Consider the following 20323-nt stretch of genomic DNA (forward strand, 5'->3'; position numbering starts at 1 on the left):
TATAAATAGGCATATTTGGTATCAGTAGTTAAACTACCTCTATATTGTCCTCCACCGGTCATTTTATAGGCTATGTATGAAAGGTGAAGGTAACGAACAGTGATCAATCTCATAACTCCTATACACAATACGAAATAAATAGTTGGATACACACGGAGCCCTGGACACACCAGAGGTGGGATCAGGTGCCTAGGAGGAGTAAGCACCCCCTGTCGACCGGCAACACCCGCCATGAACACTATATCTTGATCAGGTAAACAGAGTTATACGAAATGAAAAACTGTAAAATGTACATTTTCAACCGGTGACATTTACAACAGTATGACTGATGAAGGTGTTCTATCTCCTGTCTAGAAGTGTATAACATAAGCCCATGCTGTTAATTCATAATCACTTTATTACTGAACACAAATGTCTTATTAAGACGTTGTATTTAGCCATTATTTTTCAGTGTCATTGAAGTTTAACATGTTATGTGCATTAAATAAACATTGAAATCATACGTTGATTTAAGCAAATAATTTTTGAAACACCCGTTACATATGAAGATAAATGATTTTACATAAACTGTAAATACATATATGTACGTATGAATTATATACATGTACATTAAAGTTTAGAATATGACATTCAGTGGTATATCGCCTACCCTTGGGCATCGCTACTAAGAGTAGGAAGATGATACAATTCAAACGTTGCACTACATGTAAAAACATCATGTGTATTATATCACAGATAATATATGGGGGAAAAAATTAAACAGACAAAAATACTATCGCTTGGATAATATAATATATACATGCATGTATAATGGTAAAATAACAAAATAATTAAATTTTACAAACATGGTTATTTCCCGCGGTATTATATAATATATAAAACATCAAAATATCATTGAACCATTGTATTCCCCGTATATTTACATCACATATAGTCGCTGCCTGTGTTATCGCTTTTCGTGCAATGTGACTTCAATATAATCATTGAAATAAAAGAACTAAATTTGCCCCTGCTTCTGGTTGTCTGTTTAAATACTCTCACCTTTCATTCTACATAAACACGGTATGTGTAAAGTACAATTATTTGCATTCGCTATACACTGATGTACAATGTACACAAACAGTTCATACAGAATTGCAGTCATACATATAAAATCTTTAAATGAACACCTTGTTTACATTTATTCAATTTAAAATCAAAGTCTATATGTTGGCACTTGGGTATAAAAACAAAAGAAAAGAAAATATATTTCAAAACTCCGAAGTTTTTATCAAGACTATGGAATTTTTACACAAGATGTAAAAAGTTTCAAATATTTCACTCTTAACCGAGTAAGAGTTAGCTCAAAGGCAAGTGCTTTTCGTACTTCAACTAAACGTCTTTTCATCGTTGCACTTCAATCAACAGATAGAGCAAACAACTATGACTATATATATATATATATATATATATATATATATATATATATATAGGTAAACAATAAATAAATAAGATAAACGAAGACGTTTAGTAAAGCTTTAGCGCTTTCATTTCAAATCATTAGAAGCTCCTGAAGATTTATATAATATATATATATAGGGGGGGGGGGGGGGGGGGGGGGGGGGGCATTTATATTCCATGTTGCTTTTCTAGTCGTCAACGAGATATCAATGGTTTAGACATAGAAAATCCAAGAATTTACAATACACTGTATCATGTTAGAAGCTACAAACAATCAGATAAAATTCTGATACTGAATGTTTCCTCAGTGATATACAACCCCTGGTACTTGCGCATTGACTAGGAATTTGCTAAAGGAAAACAATATGCAATCGTTTATGTCTGGTTTAAAGTTGTTTAGACATTGTTGCTTTCTAATTCAGAGTTGCTATAAATGTCCATATCAGTATCTTATATTGCACCATCACTACAAGCTATTTACATATGTACAAAAGTCACCCACACACTACGGCAATCAACCGTTAAACCAGTAATACATTTCAGAATAGATTCTAGCAACATGAACACACAGAAATAGAATTGCAGAGGTCTCCATTAATCTGTAAAGTTATTTCCATCAGGAAGGTGAAGATCAATCTCACAGTTCCGATAATGAATACAAAATAGAGTTAACGAATACAAAATAGAGAGTTGGACAAACACGGACCCCTGGAGATAAAGCGCCTAGGAGGGGTGAACATCCCCTGTTGACTGATCACAGCTGCCGTGAGCACTATAAAACGGAGTAATCCGTAGTCACAATCAGTGTGCCAAGTACGGTATAACAATCGGTGTGAAACACGTCAGACTCCATAAACAAAAAAACAAATAATAAGTAAACAAAACTGGTTAAATCATCTTCTATCATAATGAGTTATCAAAGAAACTTATTAAAATTAATATCATATCAAATTGTATACCAAGCACCTCAAAATCACTCTATTTATATATCACTGTGTTTTGTAATGTGTTGCAGATCGTTGGTAATCATTCCCACGTAAGTCTCTTCATAAACGATATTTGTACAACCCCTGCATGTTCCTGTAATGGCACCTCATGGGATAGCCGGGGTTCAGTGTATTAAGCAATATCCTGTCATGTCTGGATTGTTCCTTATTTCATTGTATTCTGTGTGATGTGTCATTTGCAATCATTCTTGCTCTATTTGATAGATTTGTTCTTGGTTATTCGCTTTAGTCGCGTTTGTTTTTGTTGTTTCTGATTGTATCTAAATGTTAAATCGGCGTTTTCAAACATTCCCCCACCTCCACATTTACTCGCCGCAAGTTACACCCTTTGTCCACTATTTTGGGTGGGAAAAAATCTTATTTCTTTACGTTGGCCTTTGTGATTTTCTTATCTTTAGCTTTGACATTTGTTAGTTTTTTGGGGTTTTTTCATTAATTGCAGTCAACTACAATAATGCCCCAAGGTGGGATAACCCATAAAGTTTGTATGAAAACTTAATAATTAGCTATAATTCAAAGGTGTAATCTCGTGTTTGGTAATCTAAAGGATTCACCTCTTGACCTTTGACTGACCCCACAAAGGGGAATAATTGAAATTGATGGTTGATAGTAGTATACAGCAAACTTAAACCACCGTTCAAAATCCATTGTCACCGAAATTATCATGGTAGATAACTGTTTGATGTTCAGAGAGGACTTCCATACTGAATCAATGATTTTTCTTTCAAGGGTCGATATCGGGATCCTTATATTTAATCATACATGTACTTTTCCCGATTTTGATTTCTCGCATCCATTTTTATCTTACATTCAATATTTCTTTTATTTTATGACACGAATCTCTTTTATGTTCTTCAAACTGTCAACTTTGACCTTCCCAAATACGTTTCGTTTTTGGCCATTCTGTACCCATCCTTGGCCTGGAGGTCATTCTCGTAGGAAATATTGGGATTTCCTGTATCAGCCGAACTACTCATTCGAGAATTCTATTGTTGTAGCAGCTATCAGAGGTAAGCGCCATGCTGTTTCCGAGGATCTATAATGTAAAAAATCAACAACATACAGAGTTGGGGTTAGAACATAGCTATGGTATATGATGTATAAATCAATACGAGTTACTAAGAAAGTTATGACTCTCACATTACCATGACAATTTAATAGTATTAAGATGATCCAACATTTCTCCCTGTTCCACCAGTAGCTGTTTATTTTTATCTAACCCCTCACGCACGAAAATGCTGTCCTTGTGTAAAGATTGGAACCTATGTGGAATCAAAAGTAAGGATAAATATCAATACATCCCTACAGGTAACATCCACTGTTAACATCCATGTACCTAGTGCTCACGTCCGAATGCCAGTTTTCACCGAGCTTGCTTTAATTGAAATTTGGTCAGATGGATTTCTAAGTAAAATCTACACAAATAAATCTACCGGTTATTAAATCTTTCATTATCGTGAAATAGCTGTTTTTAATCGGTTGACTGCAAAAATCCTTTGGAAATGTTGATATTACGCGCTTAAAGCCATTGGAATCGGAACAAAAAAATTAAGATTTGACGTAAAATGATTTTTGGGAACGTTTTCCAGAGAGATTGTTTTTCAAAGTTGTGGGCACAAGAAGTCAGAATATGTCTTTAGCATCATTATTTTCCCGTTAGTTTAATTCATTTTGCCCCTGATTGGTTTCATTTTCGATTTGACACTTTTTTTTATTCCAATTCATATAATCAACTTTATCGCCTTCGTCTTGTAAATTGGCCCTGATTTTGTATTCAAAATGATAATGATGAAAGGCGAAGATAATGAACAGTGATCAATCTCACAACTCCTATAACCAATACAAAATCGAGAGTTGGGCAAACACGGACCCCTGGTGTTAAAGATTCACGTAACAAATGTGAGTTGGGTTTGATTAAGTTGGAAAAGACAAACCGCTTTGAACTATTGTGTGTCATGAACACCATGTAAAGTGCTAAAAAACATTTTCTCATACCCCTGTTCAAGTTTATCAGCAATACTGCAGTAACTTGATCTATCTATAGACTCTTGTACACCAGCCGCTGAATCAGTTTTCCCTGTCTCATATCCAGGATCAGAGACATCCTGACTGGGTCTTTTGGCAGAATAACTTCCATACGCTGTATCCTGGCTAGATTCTTTGGAAGATTCGATTCCACTATCCTTTGGATCTATCACTACACCGGGATGATTTTCAAGAATCGACATTATAAGCGGAGGCAGTTTAGCGGAGACGTCTTTACATTCCTTCTCCATCTAGGTTTGCATATAAAATGACATCGTTTCTTTATTCATGACAAATTTGTATATCAATATACTTCTTTGATTTAAAGTACTTCGAATCATTTAATTGCCAAATAATCTGCCAAATTTATTATCAATCGTAAGAAATCTCACCTTCTCCAGGCGTTTACTTAGTTTTTCACAGCATTCGGTGACTGACGTAATGTTCTGCTCCACCTTCTTGGTCCTTTGTAGGTTTTTTAACAACAATCTGAGAAAATAATGAGAAAGATCTCGTGTGTTACAGACTGATTTGATTGAGTTCGTTAAATTTTCATAAACTTCCCCTGCCAGGGATTACACTTACGATATTTGTTTCCCAACGACATTGTACACTCTAGTAAGGTTCAACAGACAGTGGCTTTGTAAAAGGGAGACAATCTGTACACAAAGATCCATCAATTTTGCTCTGAAAAAGTATTTTAAAATTTTTTTATTCTATGCAATTTCAAATCTTTACATGCAAAAAACAAAATATGAAAAAATAGATGTCTTCGAGAATGGGTATATATATGTCCAGTGGCGGATTTAACGGGGGGGGGGGGGGGGGGGGGTGACCGCCCCCCCCCCCCCCCCCAAATTTTCAAATTTAAGGTAAATAGTGGTATCTTTCTTAGAAAAACGTACTAGCGGATAAAAGAAGCAATAATTTCATCCACTCCCGGAGAAATGAATAACAAAAATCTTTTGTTTTCTTCAAATACTGTATTGGGAGAACTTAATTTTTTCCAAAACCCCTTAAAATTTGCGTCATTTTTATTAATTTCACCTTATAAAAAATGATAGAAAATAGTACAAAATAGGAGACATATTTCAAGATCTAAAAAACCTGTAAAATCCAGGAGCTTCCGGGGGGTTCCCCCCACTGGGCCCCCACCAGGGATTCGCCCTGGACCCACTGGGTCCTCAAGGCGGCCCCCAGACCCCCTGCTTCATAAAGTGGCACCCCCCCCCCGTAACCACAATTCCTGGATCCGCCCCTGATGTCTATAATCAAATTCACCTATCAGCCTCATGGCCGAACGCTTCCTCATCCGGAAGATATTTCTGTTTCTTTTGACGGACGAAGACTTGGTGAATATCGCAAACTTTAGAACTTATGTATTCTGCTTTCTGGAAACTAAAAATACATCCGTTTCTTTAAAGCACATGTTGAAGAAATTTCATAAAAGAAACTCCAGAATGCGGGGTGCGCAATAAATAGATCTTACCAGTGGTCCTCCTCCAGACATCCAACACAAACAGCTAAAGCCTCGTCTTCCTGTTCTTTAATTTTCTGCATCAGAACCTCCATATAAACTTTACATTCCTGAGATCGGGACTCTGCCTGTATCAAGTGATAAACAGAATAATGTTTGCTGGACTTTGTTGTAGTAATATATGTAACGGTAACTACAAGTCACAAGTTGTGAAAAGCCACAATCATTGAATTCATACACATCATATGGTTGTATGGTCATGTGTTTATATGTGTATCACCCATGAACTGTTATTGAAACCATGAATATCAAATGAGTACTATCTTCATGATACTACGTGACAACATTATCTACAGAATCGCTGCTACATTCTAGTATTACTGTCCTGTTCATTCTCATTTTCTACTAGTTATATAAAGTTAACCTTCTGACCAACCACAACAAGCAATGCCTCTCTATACCTCTACACCCGTGTTTCACACCAGGTATGGTTATCAATATCAAATTTAAGGAGGTACTCTACATCGTCATAATGGCTGACTTCCATTTTAAAACATGGAGGAAAAAATCAATATCAGCAGTATTTGTCTTTCCCTTTTTTTTTATCTAAATACTTAGCCGAGTAACTTAGTAGGTTAGCATACCGACTGATGAACTGTAGATCGCAGGTTCGAGTCCAGCAGGAGTTTTTTAACAATTTTTTTCTTTTGACAAAATAAAGTAAATTTGAAAATTTTCAATTTCAAAAATATTGTTGTACATATCCTCCCCTTTTTATCTACATCAATTTTTCTCTGGTGTAGCATTCCTCGTTAATGGTTGTGATTCATCTCTTGAAATTCTCAGTTTACACAGTAATACCTTGGTTAACACAGTCCACGGATTTCTGTCGTTTATAGCACTCTGTAGTCGATCCAACAATTGTTTGAGCTGTGTAGAAGTGGTGTTTACAGACTTTGACATCACGGCACTACTGTTCCTCCACATCGCTTCGTAACAACTGTAGAACAGGTCTTGGCGGGACTTATGTTCCATCAGAACTTTACACATATCCGGAATACAGTTATTTATTTTCCGTGTTATTCGTAAGATAAAGTCTCTGAAAAGACATAAGATATGTTTTTCTGGAGCAGGCTAATGATCTATATAACTTTACCTTTTTATTTCATTTTAAACTGCAAAAAAGTACTATTATCATTTGAACCTTTAACATTGTACAATTCAAATACCAATTTGAATAAATGTTTTACGCCGCTTGAATAAGAGGCCTTGGGGTATATATTTAGTTATCTTTTGTTCCAAGTCACTTCCTGGTTTTAAATGGGAAAGATATATTTCTAAGACGATTTTGTTGATGAATGATAGCAAGACAAACGAGGAAGTGGTTATTTATACAGACACAAGGAAAAGTTTTCTTTAGCACAATTTAATATAATATTCTTTGAAACCACGTTAAACATGTTAAAATTAATTCTCCGGCACGCCACGTGTTATCTGGGTTTCTCTTTCAATCTTCCTTGGCTATTAACACCAGATATATAACTACAAATATGTTTAAATGAGGTCAGAAACTTAGATATCTGCACGTTTCTGTTTCAATTGCCGTACGTATGGCAGTTATAAACAGCGTTTTCTTTAATTTAAAAAAAATATATAAAATCTTGTTGAAATGCATTTCAAGAAAATTTAGTGCTGTGGTTTCATCAATTTTTGTCTTTGTAATAAGGGGAGGGAGAGGATGAATTTGTCAAAAAAGACAGTTTTATTGATAGGCAATTCCATGGGAGAACTACTCTATGTGAATAATATCTATCCTCTGTAAGCGAAAAAAGTACCACAAAAGGTCGCCTAGATGCATAGGTATAAAACCAACGAAATCTTTAGCTCGGTATATTGATCAAACCACAGCATTCTATACTTCATAGTTAATTAAAGTTACAAAAGTTTCATTTACAGAAAACACTTACCTTAGACAGGTTTCAGATTGCAACATAATCTCTTGTTGAGTTATACATGACGCCACGTAACGCTCCATTAGGCAGGAGATAGCGGCCATTTTATGTGCAACATAGCAGTCTCGATCGAAGGTGACCTTGGCCGGGAATTGTGGCAAAGGTGCTAAAGAAACACATCAATCCAATATTACTTGTACGCTCAAACTGTAATTTTGTTTCATTCATAATTGACAAACAAATGTGTATCGAGTGGATATTGTACTGCCATCATTTCACCTACATGTAACAACAGTGAGTCTTCATCTCATAAGCATGGAGATTGTCTCACTGATTGTAACTTACATATGCATAACTACCATGTACTATTTTTACCTGTTCTACAGAATGATAATTAACTGTTATTAATCATTAATTTCGTAAAAGTCACATGCCACTTAAATAATCCCAACGCTAACCACAACTAATTTCGACATAGTTCCTATGAAAAAGGGGCGTGTCAGAAACAGTGTTCACAGTCTTACGTATTTCCGGTAAAACAAGTCTTTGTTGGTCTAATTTTTCCCGTTGATACAGATACAATTGTCCACGTAATATATTCTTTGGCCAGCTGTGTATCTCCAAAGTTCCTTCGATTATTTCGTTTAATTCACGGTTGTGGAAGAGAATAAGTTGTTCTGATGCTGTTATCTCTGTTGTTACCGCCACTAGCTCCTGGAATTGGGCGTACCTGAAACATCCACATTTGGATTAACACTAATACCTCATCAAAATATAACTGTTGTGGTAAGACATATTCACATCTCATCTAAACTAACGAACTGAATTTTATCTTTACGATGACAGTTTGATTAAAATATGCACAACAAAAATTATCATAAAAACTTACCTATCAGATTTGTCGATATATAGTTTATTATTAATTCCAGTGGAACAATCAAATATTTTAACAGTAATTTTGTTCATAATTCTATCTATAGTATGAAAGAATTCTTCAAAACTCCATCGCTTTTTCATATTACTCTCTAGCAGTCCAGCTATCAATGGCGTTATTAAGGATTTAAGTGACCTGAAATTTAAAAAAATCAAAAGATATTAATCTTAATAAAACAAATATAATCAGGAAAAAACGTTTAATGTATCATGTCATGCAATTTTAAACTAAATGATCTCAAAAAGCCAATTTTGAAAACAATGGTATCGTGAGAAAGCATTATTTTCGCGATGACTTAATTTTCGACTTTTTTGTGGATTTTTTCGTGTGAGAGCCATCATTTCTATTATCTTAATCTGTAATTTGGACTAACATAACCATGTCCCCACAAAAGAGAAAATAAACCAAGAAAACTACCACCCCTAACGTATAAACCGTTGGTCATTTATTTTCGCGCATATTTTTATAATCCTTCACCTTTCTTTTGTAGAAGATTTGAATTTAGGAGTTTTGATCACTTGTATCACTAAAACAACTAATCTTAGTCCTCCATTAAAACAATGCGTAATTGTATATAAACTGAAGATGAAACTGTTCAGTACTTACGATGATAAACAGCAGGTTCTAGGAAGTTCAGTATGCCATTCAATTTCTCCGCCTTCCTTACGCTGCACGCCTGATATTACTCCAGATTTTTTTTGAGTTGTAATAAAATGCCTAATTAAAAAAGGACACTCATAAGATAATGAAATTACATTTACTGATTCAAAGAAATATGTACGAGTATGTAAAAGTTTATAATTATGTGTTTTAGTTCATCAAACGTAGTCCTGAACTTTCCCCAGCAATTCCATTTCTCAAAATAAACTTAAGTCAAAATTTGGACTTCAGTCTGAGATTTTACTCAAATATTGACTGCTTAAATAAAAGAAAATTCAAACTTAAGTTTGAGATTTTTTCGAGAAATCCAAGTCAGAATACTTTAAAATACATGCTGATTAACGCTCGGAAAATTCCTACACGTTTCATTTTCAACTTTATAGAATTTCATTCCAATTCTGTGAACTCACATAGTTTTCGCATTACTTCTTCCTCCATAAGGTTGAAAGGGCAATGAACCAGTCGCTACGTGATATATAGTGACACCTAGGAAATGGATGGATTTACTTTGTGTAAAACATGGTATTGAGAGAAATACTTATAAATAATACATGTTGTTGATAAGATATTTTTTGTCACGAGCAATTGGACACTGGTTAGACTAATAAAACTGAGTTTGTACTGTTTTTTAAAAACTGGCTTTTCGGTTGTACTGAATGTAACATGGTTGTGAAAAACATGGTCTGGCTGTGTACATCTAAACATTAAATGTGATGGGAACCGTGGAACACGGACCCAGGCCACTACAGTGAGTACCTCAATATAAACGTCAATCGATTCTAGATAAGACTTTATGTAACTTGAAGTGATTTATTCCCATATAGTGCCGAGGCTTCATGAAATGCCTATTCATAACTTTTTTATGATAACACTTATATTTTAAACAGCTTTAAAGTTGACATAACAATGAGAGACTATTTTGATCTGCCTTCATTTTCAATTTTTGATAGAAATCTAGAAAGCAGTCATAATCCAGATTTTTATCTGAAAATAACATAATACCTAAACTCCATAGATCTACGTCAGCGTCATAAACATTTCCGGTAGGCATTCGTAGTACTGCACGTTCAAACATGTTTGGATCCTAAAGTGGGTTTGTACGAAGATGTTTAAATAAATGTGGTTTGTAATGGAAACTCATGAATATTCAGGAAGAAGTGTACAGAAAGATACATAGATTAATCTTTACAAGGAAGTATAAAGAAATAACTTTTAAATGAAGACATTTTTCTTGAATGCACCCATAAGGAAAATACTTTACCAAATACTCCTCTGTTCCGTATATAGAAGTAAAAGTTTCCTCTTCATTTAGTGTTCTTGCAGCACCAAAATCCGTCAGCATATAGATTGATCTAGATAGCAACGATACGTATTTAATTAAACAAGCTATTTTGCCCTTGAGATATCACTGCAAGTTTTAGAAGGCATTTAGTTTTCAGTAAACATGACTTAAACAGTGATTTGAAAACATCACGCAATTTGACAATTACTTTTCAAAACACTTTTCTCCAAGATTTTCCATTTGTAAATTGTAGATCATAAATACAACATAGGTCAGACACATTATCTATGATACAGTGCGCAATTTCGTTATTTGACTGAGCTTAGAACTTTGGGTTTACATGACTTGTACATATAAATGTACAGGTAAGCATGTACATGTAATACAATTTCCCTTAATATTTACAGAAAACTAAACCTTCTACATTAACTACGATAGTGTACAATCTTTCGTGAATGTAATAAGTACCACTATATGCCGTGAAAACCTTATGTTTTAAGTTAAATTGAGAAAATTAAAACCGCACTCGAGTTCCATTGCTTGCAAGTACGTTTCTACAACATGATACATTGTTTATCTCAATGGCATACCTTTAAAGAGACTATCAAAACTTGTTTCAACACTTTCAAACTAAGTTTATTTTGACAACATATCCCCTGTATAAAGGATTTAAAATGTAAGTTATAAACTACATGACACAACTTTAAACATGCTATTAAAGTATGTTGCAAGACTAAATGAAATCCATTTTGACAAAATGATAATTATATTCTAGTATAAGTATAAGGAACTTAGATTGTAGGCTATAAACTAAATACTTTAAAAATTAAGTATTTGTATAAAAGTTCCTTACAAATGAAAATGTGAAGTGAAATTCTGTTTTCTGAAATTTAATACTCTATATTAATTTCACATCGTAATAAAGCACAGGAGGTCTTTGAACCTGCGGGTGTGAAATAGTTGAATGTTTTCCCTTGAAACAAATACCTAGTGTTAACTGAATGTGAATCACACTGAAGGCTTCACAATGTTCCTTTGATTTGGTTGATTACGACTTTCTTATCTGGGGGTTCATAGTTTAGAACTTAGTAGCTCTTAGTGTGAATTAGTACACACATGTATCACACAATTAAGGACATAGGGTACTCAAAATCATTGTATTGAATTTTGTAAAACTATCTGTTAATGTTTTAATATAGCCACAATTTTTCCCTATGAAACAACCTTTGGTTTTGATAACTTGATAATTCGATGTAAAAAAACATTACTCCTTCAAAAACATCTTTTTATTGGTGAAGTGTCATCTCATGTGTCCATGACCGATTAACATGCTTGATTTATCCAGTAATAGAAAACCTCATGTAAACACAGCAAAATCCTACTTGATTTGATGAGTCCAAAATTTTGATTATCCTATGACCTTAACATTGAGTCTGGATAAAACGTAAAATTATAATCATCTACGAGTTTCTGGCATTTTCTGTAGAAATGTTAAAAATACGTCGCAAGTTGTATGTACATGTACCTTCGTCGAATGGATTATGATTAACTTGTACGTGTACAATGCCAATGTCGTATTAAAAACTGGAACCAGAAACAAGCTAGATTTATATGCTAACAATGACATTAATCTAGGGATTAAATCTGTGTTTTATATTCATATGCATACTTTCCATTTTCGTCGATCTTCCGCATAATGTTGCCAGGCTTGATATCTCTGTGTGTTATTTGGATTTTTCGAAGATACTCCATACCATCACCTAACATAAACCAACATGACATATCAAATCTACCATGAATCATTTGTGTAGAGAATTAGGGACACAATGTAAATAACATCAAAACCGACATATCAAATCTATCATGAATCATTTGTGTAGAGAATTAACGACACAATGTAAATAACATCAAAACTGACATATCAAATCTACCATGAATCATTGTGTAGAGAATTAAGGACACAATGTAAATAACATCAAAACTGACATATCAAATCTACCATGAATCATTTGTGTAGAGAATTAGGGACACAATGTAAATAACATCAAAACTGACATATCAAATCTACCATGAATCATTTGTGTAGAGAATTAACGACACAATGTAAATAACATCAAAACTGACATATCAAATCTACCATGAATCATTGTGTAGAGAATTAAGGACACAATGTAAATAACATCAAAACTGACATATCAAATCTACCATGAATCATTTGTGTCGAGAATTAACGACACAATGTAAATAACATCAAAACTGACATATCAAATCTACCATGAATCATTGTGTCGAGAATTAAGGACACAATGTAAATAACATCAAAACCGACATATCAAATCTACCATGAATCATTTGTGTAGAGAATTAAGGACACAATGTAAATAACATCAAAACCGACATATCAAATCTACCATGAATCATTGTGTAGAGAATTAAGGACACAATGTAAATAACATCAAAACCGACATATCAAATCTACCATGAATCATTTGTGTAGAGAATTAAGGACACAATGTAAATAACATCAAAACTGACATATCAAATCTACCATGAATCATTGTGTAGAGAATTAAGGACACAATGTAAATAACATCAAAACAGTTTTTAAAAAAACCACAAGTACAATGTGGAACAGGAAGACTTCCTTGTTCAATGAAATTGGCACCTGGTAATTATTAGGGCTATTTTTGCACCTCAAAGTATAAAATATTAACAATACGTCTTCAAGATAATAATGAATGTAAAAATAATCCGTCTTACTGATATCTTGTACAGCGATTAAAAATTCCTCTTCTGGGAATCCAAAGGAATATTTAGGCTTGTCCAGCATCGCATACAGACTTCCGCCTGAGCAATATTCCATTATGATGACGTCATTCCCAGTGGATACCTGGCAATGAATAAGATTTTGATGTTTGAAAAGTGTTACGTGCAAATCGAAATAATCTGCGATCAGAGTAATAGACTCAGTTCAAAATCTTCCTTTCATATATATTAGAGAACTTGTATGAAGTTGTTGGTTCAGATTATAAAATGTTTCTTACTGTTTAAGAACTTGTCGTGCTCAACCTCCGATTTCTCAATCAAATAAAAATCAACTACCCCAAAGTGTAACACATCTTTATAGAAATCAATTGGTATATTGTTTTGAAATCTGTGTGTTGTATAATGCAGAAGCGTGAATTTAAAGCTTGACCATATCATTGGAATCACTCGTTTGAATTAATTTCCAGAGTTGTTAATATTTTTGTCCATATGATCATATAGTAAAGCTTTTTTTTTAAATAAATGAATACTCTCAAAACGGTCTCCAGTGCATACAACCATGAATTACAACAAGAGGCCCATGGGCCACATCGCTCATCTGAGTCACCTTGGCCCATATCTGAAGACTTTCCATATATATTTGCATGTAAAACCTTAGTCCTTATTATGGCCCAAACTACCCTTTGCAAACTTGAATCTACACTATGTCAGAAAGCTTTCATGTAAATGTCAACTTCTTTGGCCCAATGGTTCTTAAGAAGAAGATTTTTAAACTTTTTTCCTATATTTGTATGTAAAACTTTGACCCCCCCCCCCGGGGGGGGGGGGGGGGGCATGATTTGAACAAACTTGAATCTGCACTATGTCAGAAAGTTTTCTTGTAAATATCAGCTTTTCTGACTCAGTGGTTCTTGAGAAGAAGATTTTTAAAGATTTTTCCTATATATTTGTATGTAAAACTTTGATCTCCCCTTGTGGCCCCATCCTACTCCCGGGGACCATGATTTGAACAAACTTGAATCTGCACTATGGCAGAAAGTTTTAATGTAAAAATCAGCTTTTCTGACTCAGTGGTTCTTGAGAAGAAGATTTTTAAAGATTTTTCCTATATATTTGTATGTAAAACTTTGATCCCCTATTGTGGCCCCATCCAACCCCAGGGGCCCATGATTTGAACAAACTTGAATCTGCATTATGTCAGGAAGCTTTCATGTAAATCTCAGCTTTTCTGGCTTAGTGGTTCTTGAGAAGAAGATTTTTAAAGTTTTTCCCTATATATTTGTATGTAAAACTTTGATCCCCCTTGTGGCCCCATCCTACCACCGGGGGCCATGATTTGAACAAACTTGAATCTACAATATGTCAGGAAGCTTTCAGGTAAATTTCAGTTCTTCTGGCCCAGTGGTTCTTGAGAAAAAGATTTTTAAATGACCCCACCCTATTTTTACATTTTTTGTAATTATTTCCCCTTTGAAAGGGACATAGCCCTTCATTTGAACAAACTTGAAAGCCCTTCACCCAAGGATGTTTTTAGCCATGTTTGGTTGAAATTGGCCCAGTGGTTCTGGAGAAGTCGAAAATGTGAAAAGTTTAATAGACAGACGGACAGACAGACAGACAGACAGGCAGACGGACAAACATACAGACAGACGACGGACAAAAAGCGATCAGAAAAGCTCACTTGAACCTTCGGTTCAGGTTAGCTAAAAATGATTCTAACACAATAGGCCTAACTATACGTAACGCCGACGATTACCTCCTTCTCTCGTCCAAGTATGCCGATGATATTGTGGTGCTTCATTTTCAGGAGAAGTTCTAGCTCCCGTTCCGGAACAGAGGAATGGAACGCGGAAACACGCTCGTGGAACACTTTAACAGCAAATACCTCTCCTGATGTCTGGAAATAAAGCAAAAGTGTCAATGGTCTGTTCCAACAATAAGAATATAGCACGCACTCAGAGTGTATCGGAGAAAGTTCGGAAGTTCAGTATAGTTTGAACAATCAACTTATACCGATTTTATTTGCAGACATTCTGGTTTTTATTATTATTTTCATCACGATACACATCAACTTTAGTCCGAAGTGTCTAATCACGTCGTATTGCATTTGAGAATATTTGTATATGTATCGTCTGCACCAGACGTATCCAGGCCTTTGAATCCACATGACTGCAGGGTGTAAATTCAGAATAAAACAGTTTCCCGGAAGTAGCTCAAAGTTCTATATGTGAGTACGGAATTTACAGGAAATAAAACTCACAAGTCTGATTTGATGATCCGCGCCTATTTATGTCATGTGCTACCGAGGGATGTCACACCGATATAAGAAAGAAATCGAGGCAAGGGCATTGGATCAGGAGGGACAGCGCTATGGTCATCGACCAATAAATTTGCAGAGAGAGAGAGAGAGAGAGAGAGAGAGAGAGAGAGAGATTTGTGACTGCCATATGTGTTCACCTGCCCGGTAACACTCGCTGTGAGCCCTATAACTTGATCAGATGAACGGAATAATCCGAAGTCAAAATCAGCGTGTTAAAAAAACGGCCCAACAAACAGCATACGCCGTAATGACGAATATTTGAAGAAGGGATCATTATCATAGCGACCATAGAATTTGCGAAATCTTACTTTAAACGAAACCTTTCAAACACCTGTACAATTGATTTATTTGTGAGTACACTGCATTGATTTAAATGGTGATCATACGTAGAACACGCTCTTGTGTATCGAATCAGTTGAGAGATATAAATACTATATGTAGGTTATGATTGAATATTGCTACATGAAATATGGACAGTTAACGACGGAGAGGCTGAAGTTGACTTTGTTGCGTCGGAAAGCTCGTCATCGCACGACCCACACATATCCGTGTTTCAATAGAGAATACTAATAATTTCTGCAATGTTTTGAGAAGGTTTTCACGACAGATAACCTGTCCCTATCAACGTGAGAAACAGTTCCGTTGCACGTTCACATAAACTAACCAGTTCTACCTAGCGAACTGGAGTACATATTACATATAACACTCTTTTCTGGAAATTCTTTTCAAGCTTTGGTACATTTAAAGTGTAAAACTCTGTTATAATTTTAATTTTCTACCGCTAAGGATGACCTTGCAAGAAACCGGAAATTCAGAGGACTATCGGAATGTAAAGCCAGGGTAAAACGGTGTTTCCGGCTGTAAATCAAAACTCCACTACTGAGCATTTCTACAGTGTCACTGTGTGTGTCTGATTCTTAAGAAAGATGGCCGGCATGTAACCACCCTTTATTAACATACAGTAAATTAGATCCTAATTCTCTCTCCAAACTATACAAAATAGTTTTTGCATCATGTTCATAAGATCGTTTCGAAATACTGTAATTTTGAAATGTTTCTCTAGTGACTAAGCATACCAGATATTCAACTAATTTTGGAAAAATTACACTGTGAGGCTGAAAATCGTTGTTTGTTTGTTTGTTTATTGTTGTGGTTTTTTGGGTTTTTTTCCTGCATAAGATTCTTCAATATGTCTTTGATATAACAAAGAAGTAATTCTTAAAAATTAGTGAAGGACAAACGGATGGCTAAAATAGATTGTAATTTTGAAAAAGATTTTTTTATAGGTACATGCGCACCTATCTTTCATTTTATCGATAAAGACAATAAATACATGTTTTACATAGATCTACATGTATATAACATTTACCTTATCCCTGGCCTTATAAACTACAGCAGTCGCTCCACGCCCCAGGATATCAGAAGTATTCCAATGATAATTCGAGGAAAAGCTGTAGTTTTTATCAAGGACGGAGGACATGGCACCTAACAGGTGAAAATAATCATTTTTATCTTAAATTGGCTTCCATAATTAACATAAAAAAATCAATAAATGTATAGAAATTTGTGTAGATATATATATATATATATATATATATATATATATATATATATATATATATATATAAATTACATACATTAGCGCACTCTATATCTATATAGTGTCATAAATAAAAGTAACACTGTCTTAGGTATCACCATATGACTGTAATAATAAATATACATGTGCTTGGTATTTTTGTTGTGAAAATGGGAAGTTATGTATATCTATGAATACACTGATTGGATGTGATAAATTCGAGTACCATTCTGCCATCGTCAAAAGGGAAATTTTCTTAATTTCTGGGAAACGTCATATAATTTCAGGGATTAATGCATTTGCTATTCTACGCGGAAAATAAACAATATGAAAATGGCATTCATACCTTAAACTATCCGCACCCTTAATATTACCGACATACTTGGACTAGGTCGTCAAGCGACTTTTTCACTGTTCATAACTCCAAATAAAAGTATCCGTACTTTAACCCGGAAGAGGTTACACAGATGTTATTCTATTTGGGAAATTCCATTTTGGGAAAACCAACCATCCTAGTTTCGTTATTGTGGTCTCGTTTAAGTAACAAAAATATAGAACTTAACATCATAATGTACATCTGGCACAAGTGTGTTAATCATCTTATTGATTTTTTGATATCACAGTCTTCATTATCCACTACCGCATACGACTTTTTAGAGGAGAGTTAAACATACTTTCGGTTTGTTCCTAGTGAGTGTGTGATGTGTGCGTGTAAGTATGGAAGCCGAAGAGGAGCCATAAGTTCATGTTTGTCAGTTCGTCCTATAGATGTTTCGGTCCACATTTCATGTACTTTGTTGATTGTGTATTCTTTAATGTTCCGTTCGAAAATGGGACAATGAGAAGATATAATCATGTGTGTGTATTCAATAGAATAACATATCATACAATGAGATTTAGGAGTTTGTATTTAAATAGACCTAAACGTCATATTGTATCTACAAAACTAACACAGTTAAAACTTTATTATTCTGTATTTATTTGCAGTTATCAACTATAGATTGTTAGGGTATACCGGTGATAAGAAGTTTTCAATGGGAAAAATAGATATATGAGTTAAATAGATACGTGAGTTTGTAAATCAGTCATAATGAAGGAAATGAGGATTTGATTGAATTATGTCGAATAAAGAAGGTAAATCTAAAATATGCAAACATTTTTATGCATGATTGATACACCTCTGAGCAATCTAAAATTATTAGCAATTACATGTACGAAATACTTTATGTGTATAATTCAACCCTGTGCACGAATTTCACTGAAAATCTCAATTTTAGGGTGATTGATTGATTGATGTTTTCCGCCACACTCAACAATTTTTCAGTTATCTGGTGGCACCCAGTTTTTATTGGTGGAAGAGAGAACCCAGATACAATGTACCTGTGAAGAGACCACCGACCTTCCGAACGTAAACTGGGAAACTTTCTCATTTACCGGCGCGAGCGAGATTTGAACCCGCGTCGACAGAAGTGAGAGGCCGTGTGATTTTGAGCCCGATGCTCTAACCACTCGGCCACGGAGGCCCCTTTTGTATTATGAGATTATTTATGTACATTAGGGAATTTTCAAACGCATCAGTCATTCAGATTAGGGGCGATTTCGAGGTCACAAGATAATATGAATATCAACTTCGTGCATACTACAATGTATATATCAAAAATGGAGAATGATTTGATTTCATAAAGGAATAATATGTCTAATCCTTCAACAAGAATTGTTTTCACATATACAGCTTATCACTTGATAACAGTATACAATTATTGACTGGGTTCGAGGACAGCAGCTGTTTTGTTTTACCCGAGAACGGGTCTGTTGCCCGAAGCCGATCCGTTCGAGGGTCAAACAAAACAGCTGTTGTCCGAGGACCCAGTTAATAACTGTTTTGTTATACATCTTCATTCTTAAGGTTGTTTTTACTAGGTGCACATGATTTGTTGACTTTAAACGGGACAGTGTGATTGCGTACATTTATCACCGAAAGAAAACATATCCAATATCCTTATTGATAATTATATTTTTCGTGTAACTATTCTGCTTTTCATCTAATAAATTCCGTATTTCATCATCAGTCAAATCAGTGAACCTCTCCATTACGTAAATAAATCAGCAGACCAAGAATCATGTGACTTACGTATAACAACTTTAACACGAATAAAACAAAAATAAGTAAACTTCATCTTATACAATTGATTATAGAAAATGATGAACAAATATTTTTTTTATGTTCTTGCAGTCCCTACTTTGAAGAATTAATTGAATTTCATCGTCCGTTGCTGTCGCAAAATATGCATCCGCCATTTCTCTTTATCCAAACGGCATGAAAAGATAACTCGAGTTAGCGCCATATGACGTCATCGGTCAACAGTCTTTTTTTAACAGTCGATTTTAACAGTTCCCGGTCCAACAGTCGCCGGAACAGTCGAAATGTTAGACCTTTTTGTAAGGAGTTATATAGAAACTGTTTTATAGGGGTATAACAATAGTAAACTAGTTCTAATTGTAACGGGGACCGTTACAGATGTTCCCCAAACCTCCCCCAATTAAAAAGTGATGTTCTTGTGAATCTATAGGAAAAAATCATTTTATTTTAGCCTTTAATTACATGTAGTACGTTCAATATGGTCATTTCAGTACCAAGAAATGAAAGAAAGCGTTGCACGTGCATACACGCGCACGCGTGCATGATTCCGAATTTTTGTTGATGTCGTTCAACAGGCATTTGTATCATATACCCACAGTATGAATTTCATAACGTTTCCACCAAATATAAGGAAGTTATAGCGATTTTAAAATCGGCCAATCAGAAATCAGCACACGTGCATGCATGTGCTGAGCAGTAATTCTAACCACAGCAATTTGTAAGGAGTACCAAGATACATCT

General features: G+C 34.7%; 1 protein-coding gene across 2 annotated transcripts; it reads right to left on the reverse strand.

The window, feature by feature from the left end:
• Window positions 1-377: 377 nt before the first annotated feature.
• LOC125654452 (serine/threonine-protein kinase TBK1-like) lies at window positions 378-20014 on the reverse strand. Of its 2 annotated transcripts, none has more exons than XM_056143651.1 (20): window positions 18006-20014; window positions 17233-17348; window positions 15300-15440; window positions 13538-13667; window positions 12447-12537; window positions 10757-10847; window positions 10498-10579; window positions 9906-9981; window positions 9442-9552; window positions 8791-8970; window positions 8426-8631; window positions 7917-8067; window positions 6811-7048; window positions 5962-6077; window positions 5754-5870; window positions 5058-5159; window positions 4865-4961; window positions 4443-4723; window positions 3593-3709; window positions 378-3483 (listed from the first exon to the last, which is right to left on the reverse strand). In XM_056143651.1, coding segments are annotated over exons 2-20 (2439 nt in total). In that variant the 5' UTR covers window positions 17344-17348; window positions 18006-20014; the 3' UTR covers window positions 378-3482. The 2 variants fall into 2 exon arrangements, with proteins under 2 accessions (XP_055999626.1, XP_048740371.2); XM_048884414.2 differs by having other exon boundaries at window positions 17789-20014.
• Between the last annotated feature and the right edge of the window lie 309 nt (window positions 20015-20323).

This window comes from Ostrea edulis, chromosome 7 (assembly GCF_947568905.1).
Source record: "Ostrea edulis chromosome 7, xbOstEdul1.1, whole genome shotgun sequence".
In the NCBI taxonomy this organism is placed as follows: Eukaryota; Metazoa; Mollusca; class Bivalvia; order Ostreida; family Ostreidae; genus Ostrea; species Ostrea edulis.

Bases quoted from the DNA above. Each gene is read 5' to 3' on its own strand.
- LOC125654452 (XM_056143651.1), bottom strand. From the start codon at position 17,343: ATGTCCTCCGTCCTTGATAAAAACTACAGCTTTTCCTCGAATTATCAT. The intron at 7,049-7,916 runs GTAAGTGTTTTC...ATGTCTTTTCAG, and splicing joins CAATCTGAAACCTGTCTAAG to AGACTTTATCTTACGAATAA. The intron at 5,160-5,753 runs GTGAATTTGATT...ATACTTTTTCAG, and splicing joins TTCGGCCATGAGGCTGATAG to AGCAAAATTGATGGATCTTT.